Below are 25047 nucleotides of genomic sequence, written 5' to 3'. Positions count from 1 at the left end.
TGTAAAATAAGAAAAAAAAAAATTATCTGTTGCTATGAACGGACATTGCAAACGGAAGAATAAAATTTGAATAAATATTTTGATGATAAAAGAAAATGTATATAAATTATATTTAGTAATTAAGCAATTTTTAGATAATTCCTTTGAAATATACGGTGATTAGACTTATTAATCAGCATATTAATGTATGATAAGTAACATTCATTTAATCATTTATATGTAAAATGAATATTTCCTAAGTTTAAATCACAAATTTAAATATTTGATAATTATTACAATTTAGTCATGTACTTGTTAGTAATAATAAACACCAACGATATGAACTTATAAATCTTGTTATTTTACTATATGAAGTGAATTAAGTTTTTTAAAGATTCGGAAAATTAATTAACAATTATTTTATACAACAAAGTGATAATAAAAGCCTTTGGTTGTTTAGAACTCAATGAAATAAGATGATAAAAATACAGTGAAAGTGCTTTTGTTAAATTATAAAAATTATTAACAATTAATTATAATAACTCTTCCAATAAGTTAACAGTGAAATCTTTAATTAAATTTTAATTATTGATTATGATCCAATAAAAAATGTAATTGTTACTTTTATCTGTCATTGCACAAATATATATATATTTATTGGGTCAGATTTTGACACTTAACGGTAAATATTTTTTATTGTATTCAGTAATTTTATTTTTGTATTAAACTTTTTACTAACACCTGAGCTTAAGTGTGAAAAGCATGTTTCGTAATATTCGATGTGAAACCAGAAGAAAACTTTGAAATAAATTAATAATTAATAAATATGTTTTTATACATGACATTCGTTTAAGGAGAAGATATTTTTGTTAAAATTCAAAGGCAAAATTATTTCTCTATTTTTTATCAATAAACAAAATTTTCTACGTTTCGGATAATAAACCACCCTCAGGATGAAAAATTCGTTTGCATACTCCAATACAAATTCAGACTCAAACTTTCCGGGTAGAGTACGTTATGTAACAATATTTTTTTTGTTATGTAAGTGAATATAATATTTTCATAGCCATTTTCAAACTTTCATGTGCGCTAAAGGATTTTTTTATATTTAAAAATAATAATAAAAACCAATGTAAAATACTAAATGACATGTTAAATCCAAATTATAAATAAAATAAATCAGTCCTGGAACTACCCATGAAGTGCCAAGGGAACAGGTACTAGTAGAGTTGCCTGATTAACGGCCTTGCGCTATTCCTGGGAGACAGTGTGGTCAACACCATGCTCCAAGCACCTGATTTATTTACTGGATGTTATATCACATCTGTTTAAGGGCTCGAACGATAAAAAAATTCTTTAATATGTATTATCCCCTCGTCTCACATTTAAGAAAATAATACATATATATTTTTTAAATGTTAATGTTATAATTGAAAAAAATTGTATAAGCATAAATGCTAAAAAGTAAAAAGCCTATATTAAAAATATTGTTATACATATTAAGATACATATATTATAAATTATTTCATAAATAAAAACATATTTATTTCAATGAATCAACATAAAAATAAAATTATTGAATAGAATAAAAAAATATTTATCGTTGAGTGTTAAACTCCGACCCGATAAATATATATTTGTGTACACCACCATTGATAAAATCAACACTATATTTTTTTTATAAAATCGAGATAAACACAACAATATTTACACTCGGCCAGAATTCTCTCGACCCATTTCTTTTCCATTTAAAAATATTTTAACTTGTACTTATATTAATTATTGTTAACAAAAGTTTATTGGTTATACTGGTCCATAAATAGAATATTTTATTTTACTGTCTCACATTGTAAATAATAATTATTAAAGATTTTTTCAGCATCAAGTTTTGCGTATATTTGTTTGTTTCTTAAGTTCTATGAGTTATTTTGAACGTTGATGCAGCAAGGAAAGGTGTTTAGAGATAACCCAGCGTTATTTATATTTATTTAATAAAGTTAAAAGAAAAAAAAGTTACTCCAAAAAATTATATAAAAACCGTTTTTTTTTTTTTTTTAATTTTCAATGACTTCTTCTAATGGATCTTATTTTCTCATTGCTGCATGTTCCTAAATTGTTTGAAAATTAAATCGATAAGACAAAAAAAAAAAAAAAAAATTGAGAGATTTAAGAGTAGGAAGAGCTTCAGAGTGGGATATTAAATTGGAAAAGATGGGGTGTATTTTTTGTTACATTGACCGATGTTGGTATTGTGAATGTTTTTATTTTCAGCGTGTCTTGGCTGTCATTTCCAGGCGAGTACAGAAAATACTTCTGCGTTATTCTAAATGGATCAGTTCTTTCTATTCTCTTCCCATTTTTTAAAAAAAAGTTTATAATAAATTTATAGCAATGGAAAATATTATTATTATTTTTTTTTAAGAATCTGGCAATACCTCAGAAAACGTTTATAAAAATTATACATTTAGTTAATATCTTAGGTTTAAAGTATTTCGTCGGCGATTCTCTTTAAATATTTTTTTCCAGAAAGGTTTTCGGTCTTGTAACGTAATGCTACGATGATCCTTAGAAACGAGAAAGAACTAAATAAATAATTAAAACTTCCGTAGATGTATTTCCATATTCGTGATGACAACTTTAATCGCGTTGAAACTTAACGAATTACACAAAACGTTTAATAAGTTTGAAAATATTTTGTCAAAACGATACCTTATAATGCCACAAGGCAATCAAAGGGAGACGACTCAGTAAAAGTATATATAATTCATTTCATGTATTATACATGTATAAAGTAATTTTTATTATTATTTTTTAAGAAGGGTACGAAAAAAAAATTGTCAATACGACCAGTGCCTATATCTAGACAATACCACCTTAACTGGACTCATATTAACACCTTATAAAGCAACAAGGCAACTAATAATGCTATAATTATTAATGAAGGGTACGAAAAAAAATAAAATGGCAAAATGAACGGTCTGAGAAGACGGCCAAAAAAAAAAACCCCGTGCTCCCCCAACATATCCAGTAATCTTACCATAAAATGCCTGAGTGCAATGAAAGGATATTTCATTTTAAATATTTCCAATTATGTATATAATGTAATATATTTATAAATATATTCTTAGGGGTACGAAAAAAAAATTGTTTCATATGTTAAAATTTATAGTAATTGAGAAAGTTAACACGAGAGTAATCCTAAAATTATGGTCTCCAATTTTTTAAAAATATAAAAATTCGTTTATTTTATGTAATATTTAAATAATTTTATAGGTTAGAAATTTATTAGTTTTTATAAACAATCGCTACTTCGATCGATGTATTTTTTAAGGCGTGAAAAATTGTGTACCTCTTTGTAATACGTAAGAGGTTACTTTTGAAGCAGAATAATCTTTCCCGCTCTCGGGGTGGGTGTCAGTGAAGTATAACGTCCAGAAAGATATAAGCAAAAAAAAAAGTCTAGTCTCGTCAAAATGCTCCCTATCGAAGGCTATTTTTATTATTTATCTCCAGCAAGTTTCTCGTGGATACGGCGGAAAAACTGGTACGGCATGACCTTACAAAAACTGTCATAGCTCTTTAAAAAATTAATGGATCGAATTGAACACTATGTTCAGCAATAAAATTGTACAAATATTTCTGATAATAGACAGTGAAATAAGAGGCCTAACTTTGGGTGTTTCCTTCGTCTCGTCATCATAATCAAATAATAAATAAATAGAAAACTAACATAATTGAAGTGACATAGAAATGATAATGATTTAAGTATTCAATTATAGAGTATTGTCATTAAAATATGTATAAAGAAATTTATGAATCTACTAGGATAAATAATATTATAAATATAAGGTAACTAATGAGATACTTCAGCCATAAGCGAAAGATCCGTGCCACTGTAGATGCTGGTTACCTTAGGATTGAGATCGGATCCCTGCTGCATTAGAGACCCGAGTGTGAACCAGAACGCGTTTCCTAGCGTGAAGTCATTGTGGAGTTGTAGGTCGTAGGTCACCAGGAGCCCGTCCTCTTCTTCATCTTCACCTGAAGTACAGGGACAGGACACAGGCAGCGTCCATTCCCGAGGCGAGAATCGAGCCACCACCCAGATGGTGAGAGACACGAAGACGTAAGCGACGAGCATCCACAGCCAGATCTCTGCGGCCAGTGGGTTCAAGAAGGAGAACATCCGATTTGGCATCCTTTCAGACGTCTTGGAAAGCCATATTCAATTTTATTAACAAAAATAAAAGAGTAATCCTAAAATTAAGGTGTTATATTTTTTTAATACACAATTCCGTTCATTTTCCTTAATATTTAAATAATTTTAAAGTTTTAAAATTTGTAAGTTTTCCAACATTATCACCATTTCTATCAAAGACATTGAAAAAGATTTTGTACGCCTATGTTATCTGCCAAGTCATTGAGATGTGTTGAACCTCCTTTTTGGTCATCTCATCAAAGGTGAATCGACTTTCGGCCAAAGTTCATAAGGTCCGGACTTTAGGGAGTGTACCAAGGAGGTGTGCGGACGATAAGCCGGAAGGTTACTCAGCACCGAGGAGGAGGTAAAGAATGAGACTCAATACTTTCTCAAGGACGTGGCGGGGAACCTCAATGATATGGGCATACAAAAGCTTTGAAAGCGTCTTCATAATCTGAGTAGCGATTATTTAGAATAATAGACAAATGTTCAACTTTTAAAATTATGTAGATATTATAAAAAATAAACGGAATTATTTATTAAAAAAAAAAAAAAGGGAACCTTAATTTTGGGATTACTCTCGTAAAATATTTTTTCTTAAATATAAATGCTTAATACTTTGGGTTTTTATTTCATTTACATTAAATACCTTTATCTCAAAATGATATGTTTTTTTTTTGCGGTGAGTATATTTTAATGCTATTTTATGTGTACACAAAACCACAGCATCAACATGAATTTGATAGAATGTGGAATGAAATATGGTTATTAACAGTGATTAAAATTCATATTCCGATTGATAAACGATAATTGAAACATGGCTCAGACAGCCTCCGAAATCTGGTCATTAATACTTTAGCCAGTCAGAGTGAAGTTTATGAAGTTGAACCGCAATTAGAGGATGGTTGGAAGGAGGGGGAGGAACACAGACGGAAAGGAGATAAAGGAAGATTATAATGAATAGAGGGGGAAAGCGGATGTATAAAGTTAGTCGGGTACAGGAGTAAGAGCCCGGATATAATGAGTCGTTACAATTAGAGATCGTTAAGGCCTTGAGAGGGTGGATCATTAGGGATGGCTCGCTCATCTCAAGTGGTCAGCGACATCTGTCGTAAGTACAGGTGCAACTTTCTCAGCCTACGGTTGGCCACTGATGTCTTGCCTGATATTACTTGTTCCTTGATTAATAGCGAATTGGACTTTAGGCCGATAAGAAATTTTGGGTTTATCTTTTGGCAAAAGTTATTTATTATCTTAAAAATTTTAATCCTAAAATAGTTCTATTAGAAATATGTATATAGTTAGAAATATTTAACAAAACCATACCACCTAAGTCCACAAAATCTAATGTTAAAGGAGAGAAAGAAGATGCAATTATTATACTAAGCAATAGTTAATTGTTTCCGAATATGTGTTCATTTTTGGAACTATGATTTGAAATTCACTAAATAATTAGGCAGATAGCATTCGTTAGCATTGTTGAATTCTCTTCCTTTTCCAGAGTACCTGACTCAGGAATTTTTATTAAAATGGGACACTTTTTTCTTTTCTTTTTTATATTTTTTTATTCACGGATCCTAATAGTAATTCAGGTTTTTAGAAAAATTCCCATCGAGCAGTTTTTTGATCCGCGTTTTGTTTCAAATTGGTCAATGGTAATCCAGAGTTCTTAGGATCATATAAAATGTCTCCTAACATACGTACTAAATTTAAAATAGATCAAACCAGTTTTTTCGAACAAAATCCGCTGCCGGCGGACGAAGGGTCAACGCTTCTTGTAATCTAAAATCTCAAATTTTAGGAATGGGAATAAAAAAATTTTTTTTCATCGTCGCTTATGGAGGTTTATTATTAAAAATAATCATAACCACCTACTCATCTATATAGTTGGTCATAAGTATTGCTCAATCACTTTGTTCTTAAGTCAAAAATATAGTAATATATTATTGAATTACTGCATAGCCTATTAAAATTTAATTTAATATTTAGAAAATAATTTCGAAAAATGAGGTCTCTAATTAATTATTTTTTTCCTTTTTAAACATATTTTTTACTTAACTGTGGGGTTTAATCCCTCATTTTACAAATCATACAACTGTTTCGCAAAATGCGTTCTTTGTCAGTTAAACTGAATTTTTTACGACACATTTTTATTATACCACCTTATAGGCAAAATAAAATATTACACGGTGATCACTAAAAGCTATTTTATATAATAAAGAGATTATACACTAGGTTTTTCAAGAATAATAAAAACTCGAAAGCAAAATAGCGATTTGTAGATAATTACGACATTTTCTTCCATGCCCACTGGCCAATAGCAAACATCGACAAAACTGAATTAATTTAATAAAACAGTTCATGAAAAATCCCTCCCTCCAATCTGTCTTGTTTCTTATACGATTTTAAACTAAGGATTCAGTTCATAATTGTCTCTTAAAGGACCACTACATAGTCAGTCAAACTGGCAGTCATCATTCAATTGCCAGACTGACATGACTGACTTGAATCAGGGAGACCCCTTAACTATCAGTCCAACTGACGCTTAATGAGACATCGAACAGTTAGAATCTTGTGCAATGTCTCTTTTGATTCATCTTGTTTCCTCCGAAATTGGCTTTGCCTGCCCTAACAGTGTATAGAAATTATATATTGGACGTAAATAAAAAATTATATTTTTTTCTGTTTGATAAAAAAAAGTAATGTAAGAAAATAATTCTGAACCACAGATTTTTCTTTGTTTTATCAATAAAAGTTTTTTTTTCGAGTAAAAATGTTTTTTTAAGTGAAACCTCTTCACTGACCTTCTACAACTCAAAGAAAAAATATACGAGAGTAAATTAATTTCGTGACGCGAGAGAACAATCGAGATGAAACGGTAGTGCTGGGGCAATTTTCGATATGTTTTACATTTAGATTAAAATATCTCGAAAAATAAAAATCGTAGCTACAAAACGCTACACCGAGATAGAGACGAAAATTGGAAAAAAATGGTGACAAAGATGAAATGACAATGATTTTTTAAAACATTTTAGTTAAAATATGTATAATATTAAGTTTTACTTCAGTCGGGCAGTCCAAGAACTGCCACAATTTCTTTTTATTTTGTACTCAAGATTTTGGGGGTACATATCACCCCGACAGAAAGTCCAACAACAACCCAACTCTGTTTTGGTTTAATAAAGAATTATTAAACTTGATGATCCTCTGGTATAAAAAAGCTAAAAAAACACCTTCGATATACTTATATTTATACTGAGATTATTCGAAGTAAACCATGTTCCTATTCATCCCTCTATTCTCAGTCCGCTGGTGTTCCTCAAGGTAGTATCCTCGCTTCCATCCTCTACACCGTCTATACAGCTGACATTCCAACCAATCCAAACACTATCCTCACCACTTATGCCGATGACACATGTGTGCTCGCAGTTAATAATAACCCATTAATTGTATCCCAAACTCTCCAATCCCATATCACAGCCCTCGAAGAATGGTGTCGTAATTGGAGGATTAAGATAAATTTCAACAAATCCCATCAAATCAACTTTACCCTTCGTCATAAACCTACCGACTACCCTACAGTTTCATTTAATAATGTTACTCTTACCCCTGTCGAACAGATCCGCTACCTTTGACTACATTTGGACAGACGATTAACTAAGAAAGGCAGGAAACTGCACGTCGATTTCGACTATTATAGCACTTACTCGACAAACGGTCTAAATTTCCAACACATTACAAAAGGCTGATCTACATCACTGTAATAAGGCCAATCTGGACATATGGAGTTGAGCTTTGGGCTCCACTAAACCTTTGAATTCCTTTCGTATTCAATCTTTACAATCCAAAATCCTTCGTAAATGCTCCTTACTTTGTCACACATAAAATAATACATAAAGACCTTAAGACCGGTTCCCTTTGTAACCGATCTAGCCCGAACCAGATATCATTCCTTCCATTATAAACTCGAAGACATGCCAGCCAGTCTCTGAGGGAGTAACCTATCAGCCGAAGCTAGTTTCATGGTCTTGGTCATGGTCAATTTCGCCTATCAGGCTGGACGAGCGAAGCGGCTTTAAGAAGCAAGACGTGGCCGGGGAGGCTAAAAAGTCACCTAGATAAGTCATCAAAATGTATTAATCTATGAGATACTTAAAGATCGGTTCTCTTGTATTATAAAATAATTATCATTTTTACTGACACACTAATACAGTGTGCCACTTCTGGACAATTGGTCAAAGAGAAATATAGCTATGTTAGTCACAAGACATAAATCTTTTATTTTCAGAGTTTTCTTAACTAATTTTGAAGTTCATTTTAATATACAATCAGAGGGCCTTAAGCAAAGCACGAAGCGGATTCTGTTGTAAACATACTTAAAACGGGAGCTTAATTTACTTAAAAATAAGATAGGCTCCATATTGCACCTTGTTATCTATATATCTATGTTACTATATTATATACTGTGATAATGGACACGAAAAAAAATGCAAACTGATTATAAGTGGCTAGGAAAATTAGTTGAAACTGCTCGATATGAGTGAATGGATCCAATTCACATTTACATACATCGATTCATAGCGGTCCACGATTTACGTGAATATTCATACGGGATAATTCCCAGGGCCAGTTAGTATCCCGCGTGTATTCCGCGGAAGGACTCTCTCATCATTTAACCATCCGAATATTTTTTTTTTTCTGTTTTACTTTTTTTCTGTTCATCGAGCAGGGATGATACTGGTTCGTCCAATAGTGCTCACTCGTACGAGACCTTAATTGGTTGCCTACATTTATTTATTTTTCATCGATGCTATAGCCCAACCACGAATTTTCTATAAGTAGAAACTTTATATACAAAGATACGTTAAAAAATGAATAGTTAGTATGAATCACTGAACTAAAATGACAGAAATTATAATATTAAACGGATATCAGTAAAAGAAAAAAAGTTTTGTAATCATGAGAGATAGTTGACTGTGGATGACTTGTACTAGAAGATGGTTGGGGGGGGGGTGAGGTCAAAATAAAACACAAATAAGTCGAAGTAACTTATTTGATCGTGCCTACGTTTCGGCCAGAATTTCTAGCCTTCTTCAGGACTAAGAATAGGACAAGATAACAACTAATTAATACAGAAAACAAAAAATATTTTAATTTTTTTATTTAATCCCACATCACCACCCTCAAAGAATGGTGGCAAAACTGGAGGATTAAAATAAATTCCAATAAATCCCACCAAATCACATTTACCCTTCGTCGTAAACCTTCGTCTTGCCCTACAGTATCTTTTAATAATACTCCACTCATTCCTGTTGAGCAGATCCGTTACTTAGGACTCTTTAGTCCAACTGGACAAGCGACAAACATGAAATCCTCATTCAAGACTGAAAAGACAAGAAACTGCTCGTCGATTCCGACTATTACAACATTTACTAGACAAACGGTCCAAACTTCCAATCCATTACAAAAGACTGATCTACATGACTATTATAAGGCCTATTTGGACATACGGAGTTGAGCTAAACGTTGGGGAGCTAGAGTTGGGGCTCCACTAAACCATCTAATTCCTCTAGAATCCAATCCTTACAGTCCAAAATCCTTCGTAAATCCTTTAATGCTCCTTAATTTGTCACAAATCAAATCATCCATCAGGACCTCAATGTTCCCTATGTAGCCAATATGTGCCAGAACCAGATACCAATCCTTCCATAATAAACTTCCCAATCACCCAAACCAACTCGTTTCTAACCTGGCTTCTCCTTCACAACCTAATAATCCTCCTAGACGTCTGAAAAGAAGATGGCCTCGAGATCTTCTCCTTTAGAAATGTTTTTGGAGTTCTATCAATGGGTAGATTCTCCACATGTTAAAAAAGGTTTTGATTGATCTAACGTATTTGGTATTTATTACAAGAATCTGGTGAACCACATCACTATAACGCAGATCTCTACCTTAACTTTCAAAACATCCTCTTCAGTTTTGGAATCATGAGTAAGTATATTTATACTATGTGACTTATGTCCGTTATAGAGGGGTGTAAACTGCTGATGAAGAATAAAATTGGTGTCCCACTTCCGGGGTGGAGGGGTTCCATAATAGAAGAGTTCAAACGCATTCAATAAGTACTTTTTGGCTTGGACCTTAATAATACTGTCCCTTAAAGAGGTTTCCGTTACAAATGGGTGTCCGTTAGAAGAGGTTTTTCTATAGTTATGTACCTATCCAGTAGACACGATGAAGAAGCTATACTGTAACCTGTGTGCTTGGCAGACGTTTTCAGTAAGTTATCAAAGTTTTCAAAAGAAGTGTTTCATCCCCTTTCTCGAGATAAACTAACCATAAATCCCCGACAGTGACAATATTTAAAAACTTTTACCAGATTATTACGCAAAGGAGCCATGGCAATGATGATGAGTTTTTACACGCCCCCACTCTGATAAATTAAATGACCTGTAATTCAAAAAAGTTTTAATTAACATTCCTAAATAAATCAGCTTTAAGAAGTGAGAGGGAAAAATATAAAACTTTTCTAATATCCAAGGCAAAACTGCGTTAGCAGCTATCTTACATTGCGATATTAACTTCTCCTCTTTCAAAGGGCAAACAACGTTGCTGATTTGTTAGAGATTAAAACACTTAAAACACAATTTATGAAAAGTAATCGGAAGGATCCCACTTGACTCAAAAAAGAATTAGGATATTTTTATTACAGAAACTTTCAAGATAAGAATACACTCAACAAAATAATTAAAGAACACTTACCACTTTACGATTTTAGGAGTAGTTGAAGTGAATTTTCCCTCTAAGAAACTATTTTCATAGAATTATTAGTCTAACTACAGGAAAATGGAACAAACTTTTCTTTCCTTTTTTTTATTGAAACCAGGCAAGTGGTATGTGATACTAACATTGCAAACCTAAAATTTACATTAAATTATTAATAATGGTCAATGTGCTACTAGTGCTAATGTAATTAGTGAAAACACTAGTTCAAGGAGTAACAGAATAAATTATTATCTGCTACAGCCGGATTCGAACTCAGGTTGAGATATAAAAAGCTCTTAGTACAAGAGCCAGGAAGAAAAAAAGGCAGTTATTTCACCCCATTTTTTTTTATTACTGTAATGAAAACTATGTATAATTACTAGTCAGAACTTATGAGTCTGCCAAGTATAGGTAGGGGGAATACAAAATGGCGGCTGTTTCAAAAAGTTAAAAGTAATTAATTCTTCATTTGGAGCTCTATATCTTTAAAATTACAAACAACACTAGGAAACCTAAGTGGACATTATTTAAAGTAGAGTAAATTTTCTGAAATATTAGCCCTAATCGAGCTATTTACGTTCAATGATTTTGAGAAATCATCATCATTTATTATATCTCAGGAGCTATGTGACTTATAGATGCTTTTATAATATTTGACAAAATAAATTCACAGAATGTTAATTTCTAGCTATTCGGATGAAATGTTCGATTTTTGAAAAAATATATGTCTAGAACCATAAGACGTACATATGTCTGCCAGCTCTCAAAATAAAGGAAATTTAACTTACTATAAATTAGGTTATAACACGTATTTTCGTAGGGGTAGTATTTTTTAAGATATTCGCATATAAATATAAATTTGGCACATGAAACTTTGTGCGAACAATTATACATCAATTTAATTTAGCAAATATCATGAAAACTACTACTCCTACGAAGATAAACTAATGAAACTACTTTATAGCCCATTAAATTAGCTTTAATTTGAGTGCTAATAGACATCTGTACGTCGAATGGTTTTTGAGATATTAAGTTATAAAAATAAATTCACTAACTACTGATCTTTCAGTACGTCCCATGCAACATTTTTATGAAATGTTACTTTTTAAAAAGCTATATCTAGAGAACTATTTAACGTAAAATAACTCTATTAAGGCTCATATTTTAGCAAATTTACTCTACTTTAAATGACGTTCTCTTAGGTTTTCTTGTGTTGTGGCTACTTTTTAGATATAGAGCTCCAAATGAAAAATTTATTTTTTTTATTATTTGAAACAGCCGCCATTTTTTATTCCCCCTATCTATACTAGGCAGACTCATCAATTTTGATTAGTAATTATACATAGTTTTCATTAAAGTAATCGAAAATTGGGGTGAGATAACTGTTTTTTTTCTCCTCTCGGGCTCTTGTACTATCTTGACTCATCTCTCTACCCACATGTAGTAGTAATAATAATAATAATTAAAACTGTCCATTTTTTTAAAAATTCCATCGACTCCATTTTGAAACTAAAAAAACACAGCTTGTGAAATAATAGAGGCTTAAGTTTTGCCTCGGTCCTGTGGCGTATTGGGGTTTAGCGGAAAAGTGTTTGTCAAAGCTGAGTAAATGTTATGTTGCCGAGGTAGTTGGTTTGCTTGGAGCCTACACCCTATATAAATCTCTCTTATCTTGCTAAATTAAAGTAATTATAATTATTCTATAATTACGCTTAGTATTTTATAATATTTATTTATTCAACATAAATGTTCACCATTACATTAATATATATAAATAAAAATAGATGTGTGTCCGTCCATGTAAGTATCACTTTTCAGCAACAACCATCTAACTCCAAATCCATACTCGTTACATTACCTAATCCGTAAAAGGAAACTCACTCATGAGATATAAAATGTCCCTTCTCTGTGAACAGTCAAAATTTCCAACAATAAGGAATTTCTTATCTGTAAGACGTAATAAAGTTTTTGAATGCGTACAAAATCTAATCAATTTCTCCTTCTACTCGACTTACAACTTGAGGAGTACCTAAAAAATGGCAAAACGTCAGTGCTAATTTAATTTTAATTTTATTTGGGAAAAAAAAGTTATATTGTGTGAATATATGTCCGAATGTATAGAAAGTGAACCTCATCGACTAGTTAACAATAAGAAAATTTAAAGGATTTACATAAATTATGAAACACGAGCTTTATTAAAATGTAAATATACAGAAATAGGAGCATTTTGGGGAAATTGTAATTTAGTGAAAAGTGTAATTTATCAGAAGAAAAAAAAAATACAGTTTATTAGGTTATTTTGTATTTTAGGTGGTTATTAATCTTAAAAAATATTACAATATTAATTCTCATTAAATTTTTTTATGTGTGCTTAATTAAACTAAATATAATAAAAATTAAAAAAAAAAGTTTTGTATTTTTTTGTAGGACGGTAAGTTCCCTCCTACTTATGCAGAAAACTGTTGGTACTTTTTGAAATTTCAGATAATTTAAAATCTTGTGTTCATCATAGGTATGAAACCTGTACTTATAATAAAAATTTAACAGAGTGAAGGAGCGAGACATGTTTTATTAATTTAAATAATTTTCATTGCTTTAATTGCTCATAAAGTACAACAGGATTCAGGTTATAGATATGTATTTGTTCTTACTTTTCATGTAGGACCTAAGTTCGAATATGGCTGTGGTAGATAAGTATTTATTCTGCTACTGTAGCCGTCAGTCAACCCTGTGTTCCAGAGTATTCCGGGGTCCACCCATCCTTATAAAATGGGTACACTTAATTAGGGAAAAATTTGGCGTTTGAGCGTGATCTTGAAAAGATCAATTCATTGTTCTTAAAACAACAAATTCCTTACAAAGTACTGAACCCCTTGTTACAGTTCACGTTTATATATAATATATAATTTATATATAATTCTGTTTAATTGAAAAATAATCACATTTGAAAACAGTGTTCACATTTTTCTTCGTTTACAAAAAATTTTTTTTTAAATAAATCATCGGATGATGCCCAATAAGTAATATAAAAAACAATGAAATTTTCTTTGACTAAATCTTTTTAAAAATTTTTTTGAAATCTTATTCCATTTATGTTAATATTAGATCAATATTTTTTTAACGCCTCTCGAATTTTACAATGAAAAGTGTATATACACTAACAAAGAAGTACAATGTAACAATATAATATTGTTACATTATAATGGGCGGAATAAATATCAGGACTGTGAAGAGAATTTTCCTGGAATTATTTTCGGGATTTTTCCAGGAAAGTTTCGTTTCAAAACAATCAGAGGTATACAGTTAGGATTATTTTAACAATTTGTTATGTATTAAAAAACAGAATACAGTGCTTTAAAGTTTAAAATAATATTCCCTTTTTTTTTTTCCTAGAATCTTACATAAAACTTTGGAATAAATAATGCTTCATTTATCTTGAATTTACAGAACATTTAGTATTATGTAAAACTTTATTATTGTTGTATTTTTTTCACATTAAAATATTACTTATCAACTAGAAATGATTCAGGAAAAATATTCTTAGAACCTCATTTAAATAAACACAGTAAAAATTAAAACTATAGAAGAATACTTTTTTTTATTAATTTTATTTTAAAACAATTCCATTGTATGCATATCTATATTTTAATTTCTACTTTTTTTATTTTTAAGTTTGGCCATGTTCAAACTTCTTTTTTTTATTTCTTCGCCCCCTTTTTGATCTACAATATACACATGTATGTTGATATACAACATACATTATTTTTAAAAAATGCTATCAAGTAATACGTTGGTTATTTTGATTCCTTATTTTGGGCAAAATTGATTTTTTATATTACATTTTTTATTACTAATTTGATAAATAATTATTTTTACTGAAACGTCACTAAAATATCTAAGATATATGTATAAAATGGAATTGTTTAAAATTAAAATAGATAAAAAAGAATTATTCCTATATAGTTTTATTTTTTATAATGTGTGTTTAATGTTATTATTATTATAGGCGCGACATACCCTGGAGGTCCAAGGCTTCACGAGGAAATACATTGCGCGTTTCTTGACGTGGTTTTCATAGGGTGGGTCTATCTCTACCACTCCTCATTTTTGTGAGTGCCACCCATTGGCTAATGCCGCCTTACAAATGTACGGGAGTAGGCTGTGAGTGAGTATTGTATAGTTATAAGATTGTAAAAATCCCGGATAGGGCCGGGGACTTGAACTCGCAACCTATGGATAGGTAGTCAGGCGGGTTACCACACTGCTACCGTCACCCTCCGTGTGTTTAATGAGGTTCCAAAAATATTTTTATTGATTATTTCTAATTGATAATTAATAATTTGTAAATATATTTTATTAAAGTAAGGATATATACGATCTGTATAAAGTTAGATCTCTAAAATAATTACAATATTTCAAATCTCTTTAAAAAAGATATTATATTTGTGTATGTGAATTACCATAAATTTTGTTTTTAATTGTTCCGTATCAATTTTCGGTAATAAAATATAGCTACCAATTCAATAGAATTTGAGCTAGGGAAATATGTTTCGTGAAGAAAAAAATATGTAATTTTTTAAAATTAAGATATCAAATTTTCTTTATAGAGAAGATGAAGTTTATATTAAAACTTGTGAAATTATGTCTTACGACAATGCTAACTTAAATCTTAGAAACGCTCTTTTCAGGAATCAGACTAAACGAACTAAGTTCTGTAAGTTAGTCTTTGCTTTTTCTTCAGAAAGAACAGCGGCGTTTAAAATGCTTGTTAAGACATAGATTTGATGAACTAAATATTTTTCATGACATATTTTTAATTTATTTTAAAATTATAATTTTATTTATTAAATAGTCACTCAAATTAAAATTTTTTTTTGGATTAAGATATAAAAGCTTCTTTACAAGTTTCCTTTGGTGTATCACTGTTCCGACATTTTTGTGTTTTCTGTATCTAATGTTTTTTATAGTCCATGAGTCAAAGGGAAATTTACTGTTTTATTTGAAGAAAACGTTTAGTCATACAGCGATAAAATATTCTCCTTTAGAGTTTAACTTAACCGTCAACTCAAAGAAGATTAAAAAAATAGCACCCATCTGAAACGGAAAACAAGCTTTGAAAAAAAAAAATATGGGAATATGATTTGTTTCAGGCGTGTATGATGTTTAAAAACTTAGAAGTGGGGTTGCGACTTCACAAACATTTAATATTTATGTTGATTTTGGTTGTTATTTTTGTTGGAAGAATTGTATTATTAGATGAGTTTAAAGTAAAGATGAAACGGCACACCTCTCTAGATGCCAAAAAATCTTTCCGCTAAAAGTAGAACGGTTAAGATGTCAGAGTGACGAATAAATTTTATTTTTTTTCTCAACTGAGTAGTTTTGAACATGTTTCGTATCCACCACACGTGGCACTACAACCCCAAAAAGGAGAGGGGAGGGTGTGTGGTTTCACGCGTGCTGGAGTAATCTTAAAAACTACAGTTCGTTAAAAAACAAAACAAAAAAATTTTTTTTTTCGTATATCACCCTAATTTCGATGAATAAAGTTGGCATCTGAAGGAAATACAGTTTGATCTGCGCTTGAAAAAAAATCATCTTTAAATAATACAGTTTTGACATATCTGTTGGCCTTAGCAAAACTTGTGGCGATTGAATCATTAAAGGGGATATTTTAAGTAAGTTTAAATGTTTTTTTTTAATGGAAAATCTTATTTTACTTTGGCTCTTCAACTAGTGTGTCTGTGGTTTGGTGCAAAACCAGCCGAGTTACATATCCAATAATAAAAATGGATTTAAAACGGAAAATTTTCAAGAAAGAGATTGGACATGGCAAAACTAATAAAAAATAAATTTTGGTTTTATTTTGAAATGGGTGTGTTCCAAAGATATTATCGTAGACAGGGACTTTTTTCCGTAATTTGGTCTCTCAATTATTATTATAGGCGCGAAAGTCCGTGGAGGCCCAAGGTTAGTAAAATACATCATGACGTGTTTTTTCATTAGAATGGATTCGTCACTCTCACGCCTATTTTTGTGAGTGTCATCCATAGGCTGTGAGTGAGTATTGTTTAAGGTTTGAAAAAAACCCGAGTAGGGCCGGGGACTCGAACTCACAAGGGTTGGTACAAGGTACGTTACCGTCGCTCCGTAGTCCCTCAATAGAGTGTCCTAAAGCTATTTTCAAAAAGCAACCATAGTCTACTGTACAATAGATGTGCTATTATTCAATAGTTACGTTGTTGAGGTGTATAAAACAATAGTTACAGGCTTCTGAGGATATAATTGTGGTTTTGTAACACTATAATATATGTGGATATAACTTTATTTACAAGTGTGTACAACACTGTAGTCATCAGCGCCAAAAGTTTGTTAAAATTATAAATCTTTTGAAGAAATTAGGTTTAAATTATCAAAATTATAAGATTTTTGGATGTAAAAGTTTAATCTTTGATAAAGAACGTTAATAAATTTAAAAAAATATAAACTTTTAAAAATGAACATAGGTTATTGTTGCTCAAAGCCACAGATATTTTCTGATCAATTATTTTGAACGTGTTTTGAGTGAATTGGTTAAGTGAAAGAAGTGCTAAAGTTTTTTTTTTTACAATAATATACACAATTGTAATTCCATTTTGTTTTCATACATCAAACATTTATCATCTAACATTCAGACGTAACTAAAATGCGTGTGATGAGTGCATGCACATGCTGGGTAAGTGAACAAACTAATTGAACAAGCAGAACAAACAGTGATCGGAAGAGAAGTGAACACTCATGCTGTCTCAAACCTTGGGGTTGAGGCCGGATCCCTGCCTCAGGAAGGTACCAGTAATGAACCAGAAGCTGTTGGATATGGAGAACTGGTTCTCGATGACGTGCGCTTCTGGAGAGCAAGGGTGAGGGTTGTTCCATTCGTAGGGGGAGAACCTCGCCATGACAAAGAGGGTGAAACTAACGAGGAGGTAGGCTGCTAGGACGTAGAGCCATATCTCCACAGCTAGGGGGTTCATGAAGGAGAACAGTCGAGCGGGCTGTGAGCTTGGAACCTGTCGTCCGCAACGGGGGAAACACAGTACAAGTTAGTTTCAAGCATCTTGTATAATACAGTCATGGTAGGTTCTGATATGAAACGGTAAAACAATATTGTAGGATAATGTTAAAAATATAAATTAATTAGTTCAGCTTCGTAACAGAGAGCTAAAGTATAACAGATAACTCAATAACAAGTAATTTTCAGGTCCAATTGTTTAATAAAAACTCTGTAGATAAAAAATTGCGAATGTCCCTATCAAAGAAAAAATTTTTCACAAAATCTACTTATAAAATTTAATTTAAAATTTTTTAACCTATCAGTACTTCATAACAATAGGGCCATAACAAACCACGACAATGATAAAATAAAATTCAAAAAATCAATCAAAGTTAAATTATTAATTTTAATATCTCATTTCATTAAGACAACGATAATTATTCATAATAAAATGCAAACGACTTTTTCTTAAAAGAAAAAGGACATTAACTACGTCAAGCCACGAAAATGCTATTCGAAACTTTCCCGTTATTTTTCTTTTCCGACCAGCTTGTGCGAAAGAAGAAATAAAATTGAGAAAAATGACGTCAAGTTAAGAAATCCAGGTCTATCAAAACTTTGAAAATCCCAGAATTCAATAAAATCTCTTATAAAATGTTTTTATACAAAAAATGGTTTTCTTCTTATATTAGGTATTTTTGAGAAATATTCATAAAAATTAATATCTCCATTACATATCTTTTTATTAACGTTTTGATCAAAGGCGAAATATTGGATTAAGAATAGATTTAGGAGTTTTAACAAAATTTCTATTTCAGTTTTTATTTTGAAATTTCCTTTGCTAACAAAGATTTTTTTTTTTTTTAAATAAACAAACATTTTGAAATATCCCACAGCCTGTTCAACTACGATAAAAACTTAATTTAAATCATGTCTGTAAATAATTTAATTAAGACCTCTACACATTTAAATTTTTTTTTACGAGAGATGTATGAAAATAAAATTATTTAAAGAAAAATAATGTTGCTTTGGGACAGCCATTATAATGCAAATGGAAATTCTCATGTAATGTAGAACATTATGATATAATTAATTAATCAAACCATTGAAAAATAAATGTTTTATGTAAATGACATGCATGTATATATAAATGATATGGAATCCATTTTATTGTTATAGAATTTGTAAATTTCTTTTTTTTTTAAGAATGTAGTTCAGCATGCAAAAACCTGAATTATTGAAGAGCTTGACGATATTAATTCCTATAAAAATGGTTTACAGATTAATCATATGCCCCACTAATTAGTTTAAAATAATCAAAATATCCACTTCTCATCTAAGCCGTGAAACCCTCCAATTATTCCTAAAATTTCTGCATCTCCTAAAACATATAAAGGGACTCTGATATGTTAGAAATCAGAAAAGCTAAAATAAATCGATACGCGGTCTTAAAATCGATAGAACTTTCATTTTTTGCATCTCCTAAAACATATAAAGAGACTCTAATATGTTAGAAATTAGAAAAGAAACGTTACAAAAAATCGATACATGACTCGAACATGTATATATTACACAGACCGTAATAGGTCTGTAAGACAACAAAAAACAAGCCCGTTTTCAATTTTTATTTTTATTTGATTTAGCATGCAAACACCTGAATTTTAATCACTCAGCAGAATCTTTTTGAAGAGCTTGACAATATTAAGTCCTACAAAAATGGACTCACCACATAATTCAGATAACTCACACAATTAGCATAAAATATTCAAGATTTTCGCTTATCACATATTATATAATATAATAAAACTATTGAAAAGAAAAAAAAACTAAGCCGTGAGACCCTCCAATTAGTCGTGGGTGCTCTCAGCCGACAGTTTCACCTCGGGGGCGGAATTTCAGATCTTTTGAATATTCACTGACGTCCTTCATAACGATGACCCAACTCCACTTTTTTGTTCCTTCCCTTTCAGCTCCCCGTCCAGTTACCGAAGCTATTATTGATCTAGGTTTTTCTAAGGATGGTTAGCACAAAATAAATTAACGAAAAAAAAAAAGAAAGGGATGGTTTTTAATTATTTTTTTTATCAAACGAGGTGGTACGATATTGAGAGTTTCTTTATGCCAGTTGGTATTCGATATTTAATTGCACAATTTATTGGAAGCTTGATTAACACTTCGAACCAACTGATATTGATTGTATTAAAAAAAAAATTTATCAAATATTTTATTAAGGGTTAAATTGATAATTTAAATCTTGTTGATATAAATCAATTATACTCTTTTAAGGTTATATTTCGACCCAGGCTCATAAATTGGGGACCCTTAATTAGGTAAAAATCTGGCGGTTGTGCGTGATTGTCACAATCAACAAATCACCTCCTTGCACAACCGTTGGTCTAGTAACAATGCCTCACAAAGTATTTGTAATTTTTATTAGCTGACAGTTCTATATAATATCGCGAATTCATCAATTTTTTTTTACATTTTTTGTTGTATAAATATATTTTAAAAAACAAAAAACAATGCATAGAATGATTTAAACAAATCTACTGTTTTCTTTTTAATGTATGTTGTTATTTAACACTATTTAATATGCTAGAATTGTTTTTGTTTAATTGTGGATTCCATATTATTTCAATTTTGAAGATGAGCTAATAAACAATTGAAGTAAAAAAAAAAAAAATTAATTTGTCCTTGAAAGAGTATAATCGAAAATATTGATATTAAAAATTTATATATAATTAACATTCGTGCAGAAATACCAAATGTTGCCCGAGAAATACCACGAGGGTTTTTATGAATTTTTATTCTTTTTTCGACTTTTATTTTTTTAAATATTAATTTTTTGATGTGAATACTAGTAATAAAAAATATCATATTAATTATAGTATGATTTTAAAATGTGTACGCATAATGTTTTTAAATATAGTTCTAAAATACCTAAAATCCCTGGTCTAAAATTCCAACTCATTACTAACGACTGATCTACATGACTGTAATAAGGCCAATCTGGACATTTGGAGTTGTGCTTTGGGGCTCCACTAAACCTTCGAATTCCTCTCGTAACCAATCCTTACAATCCAAAATCCTTCGTAAAATCCCCAATGCTCCTTATTTTGTCACAAATAAAATCATACATAAAGACCTTAATGTTCCCTTTGTAACCGACCTAGCCCGAACCAGATATCACTCCTTCCATTATAAACTCCCTAACCATTCAAACCCCCTAGTTTCTAACCTTGCATCCTCTTCCATTCCAGACAATCCTCCGAGGCCATTAGAGTGCTACCAACGGGTAGTTTCTCTACTCACCTGTAACACTCCAATTTAACTTAGATCAGATTTACTAAATGTATTATAATGTACAGTTGTAAATAGCAATAAATAAATTTTTAAAAAAAAATATATAGTTTTACTATGGAGATTTTTGATAAACTAAGCTGGTTGTCAAAGTCCCTTGTTGTATTAAGAATACAACCAGAGACTTTGACAGTTGGTCATGGGAAGTAGAAATATTCTGATCTGTTTAGTTCTGTATGAAACGTTAAAGAAAAGTTAAATTATTCGATTCTAAGCCCACGAAGTCTTAAAAACGTTTATAATTTCTTCTATGTCAGAGTTGTTCTTCCAGGCGTAAAATTTTGACTTAAGCTATTTTTATATTCTACATCCCGTAAAACACTTAACCTGTTCCGCCATTTTCTGACATACTATTTTTTCAGTTCTTTCTTTACTAATTTTATATAATAAGAATATCGATTCAGGCCATTTAAAACTTAAATAATTGCCGGAAAGCTTATTAAAAACGAAAATTTAAATTAGTAATTTTATATATAAGGTTCTATTAAAGGATTGAGCATACGATATACACCTTATTAGAAATAAGAAGCAGATGGAACATACTGTAGTATCTTGAAGACAAGTCTACATGCCCACAGAATGTGTTCGGAACCTCCATCTTCTAGGCATTGACAAGGAATAAAATCTTAAAAAGGTAGACTACGGATTGAAATTACATATTTCAATACAACGTTTTTTTGGTGGTACTAGGTAGGAAAATATTTAATTATATTTTTGAAGAGTCTTGCCATTATGCCCTGAGAAGTAAAAAAATAATTTTATGACTAAGAGTCGAGTAAAAAAATATATATAATTTTATGGTGAATATTTGTATTACCTCAGGACTGTATAAAAAATATTTTTACAAGATTTTGAAAATGGATATTCTTGAGAAAAGTTTCATATATCAGGCTTAAACTGTACATACGTATATTACTGCTCAAAATAAAGATTGTTAATACCTGAATAGCAGTTTAAATGACAGTTTTCAAAATTAAAGCACAATACGGTGGTTTCTCTTTTTTGAAATATTGAAACTCGGGAGAATTATATGAACAGATCTCTTATCAGGTCTCGAAGTTTAGCAAATTGATTCTACTTTAAGAAAGGTATAATGTTTTTCGTACAATAGATAGTTTCCGAAATATTAAGCTTGGTATGAAAAGTTAACTTTATTACTTAACCTTGGATTAAATTAGGGGTTTAAACTTTATTTATTTCCTCAATACTTCTCACTTCTTTTTATTTCTATATTTTGGACGAAAATTCAGGTCTGTCATTTTAAGGAATTTGTCACAATTATAAAATATTTTATTACCCATTGTCATATTTTCTTGTATTGTGTAACAAAACTAGAAATTGCAAAGTAGTAACAGTCGTCCTTAATATTGGAGTAAAAAGAAGTGAGAAGTATTAATGTTTTTTCTTGAAAATAAATAATGAACCAAAAATTTATGGTTTTTATGAAATAAAATAAACTTTTGGTCTTCTCTCAAAAATTTAGATTTTTAACGCCAGACTACATGGTCTGCGTGGATATCAAATCGTTTTTGAAAGTAGACGGTTACAGATTTGTCATATTTCTACTACAATATTTTATTTTTATAATTTTTATAACTTTAAATATAAATAAACGAGAATATCAAAATCATATTTTGAAAATAAATCCCGAATAAGTAAATTGTAAGTAAAAAATTGTCTTGTTTTTTACTTCATCCAAATTTACTTTATCCAAATTTACTTTATCCATAAGTATTTTTAAAAATATCAATAAACCAGTTAACGTGGAAGAATGTATTATGGTTGATTACGATCTTTCTATGAATTTTGTAAGACGAGAACACCGTTATATAAAAATAATATTAAAAAAAAAAAAAAAGTTGAATATGAAATTATATATCAATGATACTTGTACGAAATATTTATGTTTTTATGACTGGATATTTCGCAGAAAAATAAAAATATTTTAGGCCATATATTTTGAGCAGTTCTTTGTGAATTATTTACCTAACTTACTTTTTGCATTGGCAGTTTAAATGATCTCGAGTATTCAATATGCAATTCTAATGCACTCTAAATGCCGTCCCATGTCTTGGTTGCAGAACAGAATCTATGTAGATGCAATTAGAATAGAGATAGCAACAATTCCATTATATCCTCGACTTGATGCACATGCACTAACACAAGAGAGAATATAATTAAATTTGGTAGGAAAGAAAGGTTCACGTTCTATATTCCTTGATTCTATTTATGAAATTTACTAGCTTGTAGTGTAAACTAAAAAATTGGACTTATCAGATGGAGTCATCCTGTGTACCCTTCTAATATAAAAGAGAATTTTAGGAATAAGTTAAAAAATGGCAAAGTTATGATTTAAATAAAAAAAAAAAAATTGAATTGATAAACCTTATTTTCTATAAAACAGAACAGAAAGTCATCAATGAATATGAAATGCATGTATTTTATTTTATTTCAATAATTTTTTTTTTACAAGAGCTGTTATGTAATAAGTGGAAAGAAAAATGTATTATATAAGTGTATATTCCAAAAGAATATATTATATATTTTTGAAATTAAAAATTTTATAAAAATAAAAATTACAGTACAGCAGCTCATATAAAAAAATGGATCTAAAAATGAGAGGGTAAAATTCTCCTTGTGGAACTACAATCCCATTTCGATGTCTTTACCAGAACGATGCTTCTCTTGGTCTGATTGAGGTGGTCTTGATAGCTTTGTTATGGCAGCACGTCTATCGAATCTGTGGTAATTTGTCTATAAGTGATCATTCAAGATAAAATGAACCAACATGATCTGAAGTTCATTCAGCAATAATGGCAGAGAGGCTATGGGCTTTGATAATAATGGAGGTTAGGGTTAAGAGTCTTTCCAGTAAGGATAACAAATCTACGATTCAGCTATTACTCATTAATAATGCGTAAATTCAATTAATTTATGAAACCGATGGTTTTGGTTTAATTAAAATGGGTAGTAAATGAATAAATAGAAAAATAACTATAACATTAGCGTGTGCGTGGTTAACTTTATAAAAAATTCAAAATTATGTATACCAGTAACTGAAATAAATGAGAATAAATTTAAATTTCAGGATTCAATAAAAAATACAACACAAATATTTTACTGTTACTTTTCAGGACTTTATTTTATACCTTTTATACACTTCTTTATTATTTATATCATCGTGGAAAGAAAAAAAAAACATGAACTTAATTTTAAAGAAGTATACATTTTAAACAAAGCAGAGGATGTAAGAATTATAAAATATTTATAATTTATTTATACAACAAAAAAATTTTTTTTTAAGACGTAGTTAATTTTAAAACTGATAAAGAAGGAATAGGACAGCATTATGTGGACATAATACATAAAATAAATTTTTAAAACAATAATGATAAATAAGGTAATAAATTAAAATCAATACGTAACATAGAGAAATAAAATTAAATAAATCCTAAAGTAATAACAATTATAATAGTTATACAGATAATTTATTTGTTAATAATTAATTAAGGTAAAAATAATTTTAAATTGTAAAAACAGAACTAATGAAAAAAAAATAAGTTTTTTAAAAAATAGGACTTATATTCAATTTAGAGTATATATAAAAATGATTTTCAATATATTTAATTTTTTCAGAAAATTAGCTGTAAGTTTAATTTTTTTTTTAAAATAATTTCATTAGATTTTTTATAAATAAAGAATTTCAATC

At 30.0% G+C, this 25047-nt stretch overlaps 1 protein-coding gene across 5 annotated transcripts in view; it reads right to left on the bottom strand.

Moving 5' to 3' along the window:
• LOC106678871 (glutamate receptor ionotropic, kainate 2) overlaps positions 1-25047 on the bottom strand; it is a 676475-nt gene that overhangs the window by 37833 nt on the left and 613595 nt on the right. For 2 of the 5 annotated variants that reach the window (XM_067049421.1, XM_067049422.1), the window contains one exon: positions 17737-17994. In XM_067049421.1, the coding sequence (XP_066905522.1) occupies positions 17737-17994 (258 nt within the window). Of the gene's footprint in view, positions 1-3889; positions 4190-17736; positions 17995-25047 lie in introns of all 5 variants that reach the window. The other 3 variants (XM_067049419.1, XM_067049420.1, XM_067049423.1) reach the window with 2 other exon arrangements.

Source organism: Halyomorpha halys, unplaced genomic scaffold (genome assembly GCF_000696795.3).
Source record: "Halyomorpha halys isolate HHAL.00 unplaced genomic scaffold, Hhal_1.1 Scaffold165.1, whole genome shotgun sequence".
Lineage (NCBI taxonomy): Eukaryota > Metazoa > Arthropoda > Insecta > Hemiptera > Pentatomidae > Halyomorpha > Halyomorpha halys.
The sequence above is the reverse complement of the archived record's forward strand: the minus strand, read 5'-3'. Positions and strand labels throughout refer to the sequence as shown.